The sequence below is a fragment of the Gopherus flavomarginatus genome, chromosome 5, assembly GCF_025201925.1.
Source record: "Gopherus flavomarginatus isolate rGopFla2 chromosome 5, rGopFla2.mat.asm, whole genome shotgun sequence".
NCBI lineage: Eukaryota > Metazoa > Chordata > Testudines > Testudinidae > Gopherus > Gopherus flavomarginatus.
This window is the reverse complement of record NC_066621.1, coordinates 155,039,147-155,052,421: the sequence shown is the minus strand read 5'-3', so window position 1 is coordinate 155,052,421 and position 13,275 is coordinate 155,039,147. Positions and strand designations below refer to the sequence as shown.

At 47.9% G+C, this 13,275-nt stretch overlaps 1 protein-coding gene across 2 annotated transcripts in view; it reads right to left on the bottom strand.

The window, feature by feature from the left end:
- CDKL1 (cyclin dependent kinase like 1) overlaps nucleotides 1-13,275 on the bottom strand; it is a 34,851-nt gene that overhangs the window by 17,859 nt on the left and 3,717 nt on the right. Inside the window, exons 1-4 of one of the 2 annotated variants that reach the window (XM_050954732.1) lie at nucleotides 9,582-9,719; nucleotides 6,622-6,743; nucleotides 1,899-1,971; nucleotides 662-752 (exon numbers count right to left, since the gene is read on the bottom strand). In XM_050954732.1, the coding sequence (XP_050810689.1) occupies nucleotides 662-752; nucleotides 1,899-1,971; nucleotides 6,622-6,743; nucleotides 9,582-9,665 (370 nt within the window). In that variant the 5' untranslated portion in view covers nucleotides 9,666-9,719. Of the gene's footprint in view, nucleotides 1-661; nucleotides 753-1,898; nucleotides 1,972-6,621; nucleotides 6,744-9,581; nucleotides 9,720-13,275 lie in introns of those variants that run through there. The other variant, XM_050954731.1, reaches the window with a different exon arrangement.

Below are 13,275 nucleotides of genomic sequence, written 5' to 3'. Positions count from 1 at the left end.
AAGATATATATACACACACACAGAGAACATGAAACAATGGGTGTTACCATACACACTCTAATTAGAGTGATCAGTTAAGGTGAGCTATTACCAGCAGGAGAGAAAAACTTTTTGTAGTGGTAATGAAAATGGTCCATTTCTAGCAATTGACACAAAGATGTGAGGAACGAGTGTGGGAGATAAACATGGGGAAATAGTTTTAATTTGTGCAATCACCCATCCACTCCCAGTCTTTATTCAAACCTAATTTAATGGTGTCCATTTTGCAAATTAATTTCAATTCAGCAGTCTCTCATTGGAGTCTGTTTTTGACATTTTTTCCATTTTCCACTGCATGCATCTGATGAAGTGAGCTGTAGCCCACGAAAGCTTATGCTCAGATAAATTTGTTAGTCTCTAAGGTGCCACAAGTACTCCTGTTCTTTTTACGGATACAGACTAACACAGCTGCCACTCTGAAACCTGCATGAGAGAATATTCCTTTGCATGGGTTGTCTCGAGGGGAAACAGAGGCAAGTGCACTATTGTGCCACAGCCTGCCACAGGGGGGCATTCCAGGCAGGACTGCCCTCAGACAGAGTCCTTACTAGAATGTAAATAGAAGGTCAAACACTTTGTGTTTTAACACACCTAGTACACGGAAGAAGTTACCTGCACTTACTTAGTATGCGAGCAAATCCAAAGTCACAAAGTTTAATGACCGCATGCTTAGTTATTAGGATGTTTTCTGGCTTCACATCCCGATGTATGCACTGGAAACACAAACAAGTGAATTAGGAACAAGTATCTAAATCTGGAATAGGTTAATTCTGCCACATTCCCATTGCTGAGCATCCAAAGGCTTTAACCTGACACGTATCATTAACAGAAGACGAAGAGACTCCTTAACTGTTAAAGCAGCACCCTGCTGGATCCCACAGTAACCTGGTCTTTCATGTCACACTTGGGATAAGACACGATGCATGTCCACAATTTCAGCTGCATAGTCCTGCATCGCTCCGACAACCCCCATTCCACTCAAGTGGCCCAGTGTGAAATAATGGAGCAGCATGATGGACATTCACAGAGCTCTTTACATGTGCAGGGTTTACTGTGCCGACTAGCATCAAATACAACCCATCAATTTAATGGTGGAGGGATGAAAGCAAGAGAGAGAAAGAGACAAAACAACAAATTTTGCAAGCCGGCTGGGCAGGCTGCCAGGTTCCTGTGGCTCAATCTTATGCAGCTGCACTAGTGGAAACAAAATGCTTGTTCCAAAGAGGTTTCTCTCCCACTTCTTAAATCAGCCCTGGGCAGATAAATAAAAGAGAAGATACCAGCTAAGCTCACAGTAAGAAGCACCTCTGATAAGCAACTCTCCCACTTTACATCCTCATACGTAGCCTGGTTAAAGCATGGCTTAGGTTTCCCGTACAATTTTTATTCAGCCTAACACTACGATCCACCTCCCGAAAGCAGAGGTTAGCTGGTCCCTCAGCACATGTCACTTTTGTAACTTTTCACTAGGGAGGCCATAGAAAGACTTTCACTGAATCCAGTCGGTGCTGAATCAGGCCTTGAATTACTAGCTGTCAGGTCTGTTCTCGGCACATGGCTGCGATTGGTGACAGTTCTCACAGAAGGACACGCTGCTACAAGCGACTGTTTAGGTGGGAAGCTCACCTGAAGCTTTAGTATAAAATCACTCTGAGAACGAACCTCTGGAATCTAAATAATGAACAAAATATTCAGGAGCTTGTAGCAACACTAAAGGTGGGTGTTTTCTAGAAAAAGATGACAACAATCTTGTTGATTCCCCAGCACAGAGTACACCAGACCTGGGAGACTGTAACAGAATCTGCACCCGCTTCAAAGCCAACACTCTGATATACGACGCCAGTGTTTATGGGACTTACATTGTGTTTATGGCAAAAGTTTACAGCTTGGAGTGTCTGCCAAGTTATGCTCTTCAGGAGATGCTCTGGGACCCTGTTTTAAAAAAGCACAAGGAGTAACTTTATTTTTAAATGAAACTAGGACAAAGGAGTTAAACTTAAATGCCAGGAAATTGAATGCCATCTACAGCCAAAGCGATCAGGAAGAACAGATCCCCCAACGCAACACTTTGGGACCATTTACACTACAGACTTCACTTAATAGAGACAAGTTACAAGAAATACAGATTTAATCCTCAGCCTACCCACCCTATAATTACAGGAACCCCGGAGAAACGTCCACCCACCTTACTGACAACGGAGGCTTTTTCTATCTGTTGCCTGTCTGTTCTCCCCACATTTTTATGCTGCAGCCAGAAACTCTATATGAGACCCTTTCTAGCATGTAAACCTCTTTTCTAAGGTGATATTTCAAATACAGGTGTTAAGTCTGCAGCAGCTTTGAGGTCTGTCCTCAGGGCACTATGTACTTTCCAGCGCTATTCCAAGCGCCGAACAGATTCGGACAAGCGCTGAGAGGCCTAGCGATTTCAGTTTACAATGACAAGACACAAAGATTTACACTAGCTGAGCCCGATCCAAGGTTTTTGGTGCCATTCACATCTAGCCGACATTGCGTCTGCCCCCTGGCAACCAAACACTGATGCGGGCTGACTACTGGCGCCTCCTGTCCTGTGGCTAGTCTCATCATTCACATGTCCTGCACCATTAACTCTTCTGACATCCTATGAACAATGCCAAAGGCCGGTCTACACCGGCTCTCCCCTGCCAGTGCCGGAGACAGCGAGACATATCACAACACTGAGGCCACCTCTGACTTGTGATACCTCAGCTCACTAGGTCACCAATGCCAAGAGAGTGAAAGTTGAGCAAATGAGAGAGGAAGGATTTTCTCTGTTCCCTCCCATCTGTTTAACTTCAATGGCTAACCAACATTTTAGAAAGGGGACATCTTTGTTAAAGATTCAGCTCCCGCCTCCCCACAGTTATGGGGTGCGACAGTTCGTAACACGCATCCTCAGACATTCACGAGGTCCCCCAGCCACACCAGGCAGGGCGGAGCTGACAGTCCTGAGGTTTCAAAGGCCCAACACAAGCGTTTTATGCCTTTTAAGGCTTTTTTCATCCATCCTAAAGAAGCCAAAAAAAGAGGGAGAACATGCCCAATTTTGCACAAATCCTTTGCATGTCACCTTTCCGGCTCTCCTGCCAATGCTGCTGTATCAGGGCTAGAGTCGTGCTCAGGAAACGGTCTCTGAATGACATTACATAGAGTGCTGCCCTCCGACTGCAGTATGAGCTGACATCAAGTTAACATTTGGCAGAGTTATAATTAACAAAAAACAAGGTCTTAACAGGTAATGCCAGGCAGCTTCAGTGAGAGGCAGTGCCACCAGCCCTGCCTGCAACTGCAATGGGACATGCAAGTGTGAGATGTCGTATTTTAATTCTTGTTTCTTTCTGCATAAACCCTTCGCTATTAGAAATAACTGTTCCCTTTATACCCCTGCTCCAGGTCAACTGAAGCTTCAGCTCAGATTCCTGGAAACATCCGTAAAAAGTATTTTCTAGTGAACAAACACTAAGGAACTCAGCAGTGACAAATCATCTCATTATTTTCAGTGCTGGCTATTTTGAAAAGCGTTACATTGTTCTGGATGATTCATGGCCTTAGAGAGTTTAAGGGCAGAAGGGACCAATAAATCATCTAGTCTCACCTCCTGGATACCACACAGCCCTTAAATGTCACCCTGTTACCCTGTGAATTGAGCCCACTCACTTGTGTTTGGCTAATGCAGGTCATCCAGAAGGCATCAAGTCTTGACTTCAAGACACCAAGGGATGGAGAATCCACCACCTCCCTTGGTAGCGTGTTCCAGGGGTTAATCGCCCTCATGGTTAAAAAATTGTGCCTTATTTCTAACTTGAATTTGTCTGGATTTAATGTCCAGCCACGGTTCCTGTGCTGCCATGCTCCGCTAGAATAAAGAGCCTGTTAGTCTGAGGTATTTTCCCCCTGTGAAGGTATGGATACATTCTAATCAAGTCACTTCCCAACCTCCTTTTGGTAAACTAGACAGACTGGACTCTCAATCCGTCACTGAGAAGCGTTTTCTCCTGCTTTCAAGTAGTGTCTGTGGCTCTTCTCGGTGCCTTCTCCAATTTTTCAATATCCTTTCAAAACCGAGGACACTGTTTTCTTAGTGTTGGTCTCACCGATGCCACGTGCAGAGGTAACGTCACCTCCCCCGCCCCTTCGTACACCGCAGGATCACATTAGCCCTTTTTGACACATCACCACACAGGGAGCTCACCAGGAGCTGCCCATCTGCTATGACTCCAAAATCCTTTCCAGAATCACTGCTTCCCACGACAGTACCCCATGCTGTAGGCTCGTTGGATCATTAGCTTTCCCGGCCTGACTCGGGTACTGACGGGCAGTGTGACGTGAGGGCTGATCCATGCCCCATAATTTATTGAAAATGTTAGCACTATCCAATATCGAAGCACATGTTAAGCCATTTAACCTGTGCTTTATTGATAGTGGATAGTGCTAATTTTTTAATCAGAACAGTGCATGGTCCTAAGTCGAGTCTATTACATGGATGTATTTACTTTTATCTATCAAACCTGTAATCTCCTCAAAGAAGCAAATCAGGTTCAACAAGACCGATTTTCAATAAAACCATGTTGACTGGCATTAATTATATTCCCATCCTTGAATCCTTTACTAACGAGGATATGTGTATTAGTGTTGATTTGTATTGCGGCATGAGTCCCAATCAGAGAGCAGGGCTCCACTGTGCGAGGCCCTGAACACACAGAGAACAGTTTCAATTAGCTCCAGTCAGGATCCAGGCTCCATTGTGCTAAGCGTGGTCCGAACACATACCTGCGTTCTGTACAAACCCAGCCCCCGTTCTCAGGAGAACTGTCCGTTCAGAATAACGGAGACCAAGCTTATTCTAATTAGAGCATCTGATCTATTTAGCCTACAGTAAACTTATTAGTTCAAACTGGAGTTGTTTGAAATGAAGAGACAGTGAATGTCAGGTGTGTTCCCTGACGGGGGCTGCGAATCCCATTTCCTGACTCCAAGTTCCCAGACTCTAGCCAGCGTGCTAGGGAAGCTGCTGCCTAGCTTACAAACCTTATCTCCCATCAGCACGTCCAATTCTTCTGATGAAGCTACTCACCCAGGAGAACAACGGCTCATGTTCCACCAACCCCTCAATCAATTAGCTTCCCACCGACCAGTCATCTAACGTAAGGCCTGCCAAGTGATTTCTAAACTTACGCTGAGCATTTCCATAGCACCAGATCGCCAGGAGTAACTCACGGTCATACATTTTGGTAGAGCATCATTTATATCACGTCACAAACCAGACAGACACCAGAACGGAGAATGTTTTCTTCCCTCTGTACACACCGCTCTTGTTTTGCACAAATCGCTGCTTGAAGGGAAGTGCTGAGAGCTCTGGGGGCATGAACATAAACACAGTGGCACATGCATGGTACATGCCAGGGTAACTCTCTGCCAAAGCCGTGCCTGATTCTGTTTGTCCGGAGAGCGAGCCAGACCGCAGACAGCCATGAGTTCCACCTGACCGACCATGCCCATCACATTATTAATGACCGTGCATGGGTTGGGTAACTGGCCTCACAGGCTACAGATTGAGCCGAGTCAACGTGTCCTGCTCAGTAGAACCAGGAAGTCAGGAGACGAGACAATAGCGAAACTGCTGCAAGTTCTCACAGTCCAGTCCAAGCAATCAAAAGCCCAGCAGGGACAAGCTAGAGGGAGATTTTATGGGACCCAGCGAAAGTAAAGTTGAGCGCAATCACCTGGGCCAGAGATTATTTTAATCTCTAAACAGGAAATGGATGCTGGGTTTATCACAGGAGCTGGAGTGAATATAGCCCCGGACAGCAAAGCCCCCTAGACTCTCTAGTCAACCACAAACAGGCAGCAGTCCAGGCTTCCCTCCCTCTGAGCTCAAACCCAGACCCAGAGCATCCACCTTGGTGAGGGATGGGAGAGAGCATTTCAGGCCGATGCTCACTCAGCATCAGACTGGCTGGCAATCCAGGCCAGCCTGGGCTATTGTTTCTTCTCATCTAAACGATGTGGCTGCAGGCCAAACTCTTCTCCCCATAGCGGGACACACAAGAAATAATGCCGACAGGCAGCTGGAACGGTGGGCTTTGCAGGGTGGCTGATGGACACCTGTCTGGTAGGAAGCCAGCAGCCATTGCCCTTCACAAGCAATCATGGAGATGGACGAGGACTGCGACTACTGCTGCGGGCTCTCGGGCTGCCTGCTGCTCTCCGGGCCTGGGGGCTGTTTGCAGCGTTAGGATTTCAGAGGTCTCTCAAGCCCTTCTCTCAGCTCCAGTTTGCTCCTGTCAAGCAGGCGAGCTATTACTCTGAATGCTCAGGCTGAGCGACATTATCTCCTTGGTGAGCAGCTCTGTGGAGCAGCACTCCCAGGCTCTTTGGGCAATTCTTTCGGACAGCATCGCTAAACCACAGTAACCGAGAGGGTCAAGTGCACTGTGCCGGGTCGCCCCGACGGTTATTAATGAGACTCACCCAAGAGCGCTCTGGGGCTGTAAGCGATTCCCACAAACTCTCCCTCGCTCTCCCCCAAACCCCATTGCAGCCCAGGAGCCGGCTACTCACCCCCGTGGGTACTTGTCCAGCTCATGGAGAACCGTGTGGTCACAGTATTCAAAGACCAAGTGGAGCTTCCGTTTCCTCCTGAAGACTTCCAGCAAGTTGACCAGGTTGGGGTGCTTCAGTTGCTGTGAACACACAATGGAGCGGTCTGCTTAGTAACGCAGACGGGATGGCTCACCACCCCGTCCTGCAGCTTGGAGCTGAAAAGTGGGGCAGGGGATGGGGGGAGGAGAGAACACTTCTTACACAAAACACCTTGAATGAGCCAGCCTGTGCAATAGGGGGACCAACCTACCACAACCAGGGCCGGAAGAGGCTAGTGGTTAGTTATTTTCGGAGACATCTGGGGCCACAGATAAACTTGGCTTAAACAGCCACTGACTAGAGAAGATGCTGTCAGGCAAAAAATAATTTCTATCCAACACAGGTATTTCTGTATCATCCATCACATAGTATCTAGCCTCTGACTGTATCAGTGGAAGAAGAGAGTCTTCTTAGACAATGGCTTGGAAACACACACAATAAGACCTTATAGCTGCTGAAAAAAGCTTTTATATAAATGTTAGAAACCTTTTTGGGACTAAGCCATTGAGAATCTCCCCCAATGACACAGTGAAAACTCCCACTCCTTGCTTTGCTAATTCACTGACTCAACTTTTGAGGGGTTCGGAAGTGATTTTTTGTTTTAGTTGTGCTTGGTATCAGGGGCTTCCTTACCAAAGAACTTCAGACCAAGATTCTTAATGTGTGTATGAAGATCTAGCATGTCTAGATCTTTTAGGTTGTCTGTTGCACTATGAAATTGTTACTCCACTTCCTGGTATTGTTAACGTGGGTTTTGGTTTTTTTAAACAAGGTGCATGGATGAATAACTGGTAAAGGAATAGAAAACAGAGCTGGATCCCAGTCCAGCAGAGCACTTATGCACATGGGTAATTTTAATCAGATGAGTAGTCCCATTGACTCCAAGGGAATTACTCACATGCTTACAAAGACAGACATCCTAAAATTTGCCCTGGATTGAGTTTTAGAATAAACAATGCATTTTCAACATAGGAAACTGACAACAAGGCATCTCCAAGGTTCTGTACTGGGCCATCTTTTAAGATGTGAACTAACGATTTGGAAAAGGGAATGAGCAGCAAAATAACAGAGAAAAATGACTTAAATTAGCCAGCACTGGAGAAGACTGTAAGGAGGGTCTACGCTGGTTGGCAAATCAATCGTGGATTACGTAGAGAAGTGCAAGGTAAATACGAGTGTGAATAGTTCGTTCCAATATGGTGGATTTGATATAACCACACTGGTTAAAAGCCACACTGCAGACAGCTCAGTAAAAACGTCTACTCAGAGCACAACCGCAGCTAGAAGAGATGCTAGATTATGCTCAGAAAGGACACAGAATGATACTGAAATTATAACACCATTAGCTACGTCAGTGACTTGCCCTCCCCTTGAATACTGTGGTGAGTTTGCTCATCTCCTCTCACAAAGGATGTAGCCTTGTAAGAAAAGGGCTGCAGCCAAAGGGCAGGAAAAGCGATGAAAGGCCTGAAAAGACGCATGTGTGAGGAGAGGTTGGGAAGATCGGAGCTGTTTAGGTTACAGGTGGGGGCAGAGGGAGACGAGATAGAAGTATCAGAGATAACAAGTGATGTAGCAAAGCTCCTATTCACCTACATCAGGGGTTCTCAATTTTCATTGCACTGTGACCCTCTTCTGACACCCAAAATTACTACACGAGTCCAGGATGGGGGACCGAAGCCTGAGCCCGCCCGAGCACTGCTGCCCCGGGTCAGGGGATCAAAGCCAAAGTCTGAGCCAAACCACCCCTGGTGGGGCGGGGGGCTGAAGTCAAAGCCCAGGCAGAGGGCCTGGGACCTGAGCCCCACCGCCCTTGGGCTTCGGTTTCAGCCCCAGGCAGTGGGGCTTGGGCCCTGGGCCCCAGTAAGTCTAACACCAGCCCTGGCGACCCACTTCGGGGTCCCAACCCACAGTTTGAGAACCTCTGACCTACAGCATAATACACAAGCCAGGGGCCACCCAAATGAATTACAGAGGTGACAGATGAAACTCAGGAGCTTGGATGAGAGCTCCCATTTACAATCACCCCCACAAATGAATACACGTCCTTTATCAAAACCGAGGCACACACCTACTGCACCCCCCTCCCCCCATATTTAGTTATATTTCTGTCCCTGGGGCAGAAGATGGAAATCTGGCTGGCTGAAATCAAGAGAACTGAAACACACGCACACACCCACGCCTGGCAGGCTGCGAGTTCTTAAGGAGAAGAGCAGAGGTGAGCTCCAGCCTATTCGAATCATTACTTCTGTGTGCAGTGGAAGGTACCATTCATCTTTCGGGCCTTGAAACAGCTTCGCTTACAATGCCATACAGATAGCTACCCTGCAAGAGCCACAAACGGGGTCGCTGCCCTGCACGATGCAGATGGCAGCACACGATGCTGAAATGCAGCTGGTTCTGCTGATCAGAGCGCAGGGTTGTGGGGCACTTATTAATGGACCCAGCTGATTCCAGTTATGCAAAACTGCTGCACTCTGAATGGCTGTGGGGAGCCAATTTGCCTAATGATTACCCTGTGAAGCTGCAAGTCTCTCTCACTGGTCCCTCTGCTGTGACTGGGGCGCCTGTAACACACGTTCTGGCCACTCTCAGATTATTAGTCCCTCCAGCTGAAGTACCACCACCAAAATGTACAGGAAAGAAAAAGGGAGGGAGAGGGGAAGTATCACAGTGCGGCTGTCAAACCACAGGAAGAACACACATGTATATCCCAAGGGAAATCCATCCATTCTCCCTCCTCTCACCTCACAGCTTCCCCACTCCACCAGCATCCCTATTCTTGTCCCTAAAATAACTTCCCTACGACCATGAGGCTGCTGGGTGGGTTGTCAGCAGTGAGCACTGAACTCATTACCCTGGGATCTAAGAGCATAGACCTTTATTGCTGGAGCTCTGTGGGCGGGTGGAGTTTTCTGGGGCTGCTGCTCAGCCACCACAGGGAGCCAGAGAGCCCTGAGCATAGCCTAGATAGCAAGAACTGCAGATCCTTGGCCCAGCTTGGTTCTGAAACCCAGTTTAAACAAAACCATATCACAGCCCTTCCAACAGCAAGATCCTTGCTGACCAGTGGGTGGGAACGGGAATGAAAGGGGCAGGCAGGGTGACTGGAGGGAGCACAGAATGGCCCAATGTTGAAAAATGTGCATTTACCTTTCAGGAATTTTGCTTCCCAGTCATGTGAACATTAGCCTGGGCTCATATTTCAGGAGTTCATTACTACCAACAGGAAACACCCTCAAAATAGCTGGAAGGTTTAAATTCAATAACCCAGCCTCTGGATGCTAGGGTTGCATAGACCGATAACAACCAGCACGATTGCTGGAATAAGTCCAGGTCTTGCCCAGCGATTAGAAGTCTTCCCATAAGACTAACTGGTCAGTATTTCTCCCCATCGTAGGGTCAGATCATTGAAATGCAGCAGGCTTTAAAAACCCAAGCAGCTTGCATGCGTCAGACTAGCCTATGCCCACACATCCAACGTCACAGTAAAACACAGACTCAAAGTGAGACTCTCCCAGAGATTGTTTTTTTGTTTATAAGTGACAATGGTGGCAACACAATACACACAGGAGAGAACAAACAGGTCGTGGTCACCACTGTTTAGAAAGTGAGACTGAAACTCAAACCTGTTTAAAGTTTCAAAGGCGCTTATCCATACACTGTCCTTAATGCGGAACAGTCACCGTGTGTGAGAGAACTGGTGTTTGAAATAAAAGTTGGGATACTTTTAATATCATGTATCCGGATTTACTTTTCCCGTTGAAAGCACTACAAGAGCAATGCTCTGAAACCCGGTGCTGCAGATATTTGATTACTCCCCTAAGCTCTACAGACTCCAGCAGGAGACTGAGGAGAGGGCTGAGCGGTCAAACTTGGCTAGTAAATTACAGCTTATGTGCAGAATTTTAGCAGGCTGCAGCTAAGATCATTAATTTCTAGTTGAACAATACGACTCTGGGCAAAGAACGTTCAGATCTTTAATGCATCAGTCAGTCCGCAGCCATAATTGTGCACTCAAAGGCCCCATAAATCTGCCATTACCTCTCACAGTGCCTTTGTGAGTTGCAGTAGATGGGGTCTAGCTAAAGAAAGCTGCGTTCAGATTTTTAGTGCCACCACTGGCTGTTGTCAGGCAGCAGCAGAGAAGACTTCCCCCTCCTAATCCCAACCCATTCCGTACTGTTCACAGTCACCTGTTACAGCTACATACACTATAGTCAGTCAGTCGGTGGCATGGATGACAGCTTTCAGTTCTAGCTACACAGTCCTCTGCTAATCTGACAGGGAAAAGATCTTATTTTTCCTTCTGTTTCTGAGGAATAGTTGCACTGAATTTTTTTTCCTCACTCCCTTTGCAATGCCAGAGCTGAGGTACCTGGCGGCTTCAGTAATTGTTCTCTAGGGAAAGGAGTAATGTTAATGCAACTGCATTCTTCACCTTACGCTGCAGGTCGGACCCTACATCAGGACATCAGTCTCCCCAGATCATTGGCAATGGGGGAAATCCAGCTTTCCTGCCAGCGGGGACAAACCTGGCAGCTGCTTGCGGTCATGGTTTTCCCTTGCCACTTGGCCAGATCAACAGATTAGAAGCAGGTCGGCTTTCACCTCCGTATCGATGTCAGAGCAGGAAACGAGGTGCCAGGCTGGGTGCCAGGCCCTCTGTCGGAGCTCCTAACAGGCTGCAACTAGGCAGCCCAGACTATCTATGCAGTGCCGGAGATGGGGGTGCCGAAGGGCCACTGCCTCCCACTTTTGAGAACCTGAACTTGGCAAGGGAGCAATGAGAGGGGGCCCCTCCCCCCACCCCTGCTCTGGAGCTGGGTGGCCTAACAGCTGGAGGGGCAGCCGGCCAAATCCAAGCGGTGCCACCACCCTGTGCGTCAGGTCATGGTGATGTGACAGGGCAGCAGGAACATCCTGATGGAGATGGGGCTGGGCCAAATCTGAGTGAGCGGCGTCACAACCTGGTGCATGGGGTCTCACCACCACCCAAGTTGGGCCTGTTTTGGTCACTCCCTCTCCAGTTTTGCAGCCCTAGGACTGTCTCTGGGCCGTGGGAAAGGGCTCGGTTCGCCGCTGACAGACAATGTCAGGGATCGTCTCCTGGCATCCAGGGTCCTAGCCTGCATTTACAGGTGTGGGGGAGGGGACGGGGAGAGTTCACGCTTTACCCTTCGGCCTAGGCTCCACAGTTCCCTTGCTGAGAAGGAGACAGGCTGCAGAATTAATCCTTCCTGAAACTCTGGCATCTTTCTCGGGGAATTCAGACCAGCTAGTGACCTGACCAGTGTGAATCACATGAGGAACTTGGTTCGTACTAATGATTTAGAGTTGTGAGCAGTTCTTGGGAGCCGAGTGGCACTAGGGGGCTGGTGCGTGGCCCCTGGTGGAACTGTCCTTGGGCAACTGAGTTCATTCAGTGAAGGGGATGCGTCAAAGCCAGTTCCTGCATGCCCTGGTCAGCCCTTAGCAGGGAATTTGGTGTTTTACTTTCCAAGGGAAGAGTGAACAGGAGACACGCTAGCACCGAATTCACCTCTACTTTGTGTATTCAATTTCTCAGAGGGCTGGTTGCTCTGCTGCTTTCTCTGATCTGATAACAGCGCATTCAAAAGGGTGTCATGTTAGACCTCTCCCCCACGTACATACCTCGTTGCTCCTTAGCGTACCAAACAAACACAGCCCAGGAGTGGAGAAACAGAGTACACTTGTTCTTAACTCTAACAGAAAAGGCTATGGGCTGTGTCAGCGGCTCACAGGGAAGAAACTAAAACAAGAGATGAGCCATAAAACAAAATGCAAAAGCTTTGTTCAGGACAATTATTCAGCAATTCCACACAAATAGATCATGAACTAGGGGTCACCCAATGAAACTGATAGGCAGTAGGTTTAAAACAAACAAAAGGAAGTATTTCTTCACACATTGCACAGTCAACCTGTGGAACTCCTTGCCAGAGGATGTTGTGAAGGCCAAGACCATAAAAGGTTCAAAAAAGAACTAGATAAGTTCATAGAGGACAGGCCCATCAGTGGCTATTAGCCAGGATGGGCAGGAATGGTGTCCTGAGCTTCTGTTTGCCAGAAGCTGGGAATGAGCGTAAGGGGATGGATCACTTGATGATTATCTGTTCTGTTCATTCCCTATGGGGCACCTGGCATTGGTCACTGTTGGAAGACTGGATACTGGACTAGATGGACCTTTGGTCTGACCCTGTATGGCCGTTCTTATGTTAGCTACACTTGCTGCTCCAGGAAAGACCATCAGCCCCTTGCCAAAGCTTAGTTCACCCAAGACACCTTCTCTTTGGGGAAGTTCTTCACCCCTTTAAACTCTCAGACAATTCTTCCGATGCAGTGGGGAGACGGTGAGCTCAAGGTTGGCGGCCCCAACTTTTCCCTCTTTACCTTACTGCTGCCTCAGTGAGTCTGAGCAGCCTCCCCCGCCCCCGTTCCAACGTGAGCTTTTTGTGAACGGAGGCCCTGTGCACAGCACTCTATCTGCTGGCAACATTTAAAATTCATCCTTCTAGAAACAGTAAGTATCGGGTTTCTATTGTCGGGGATACG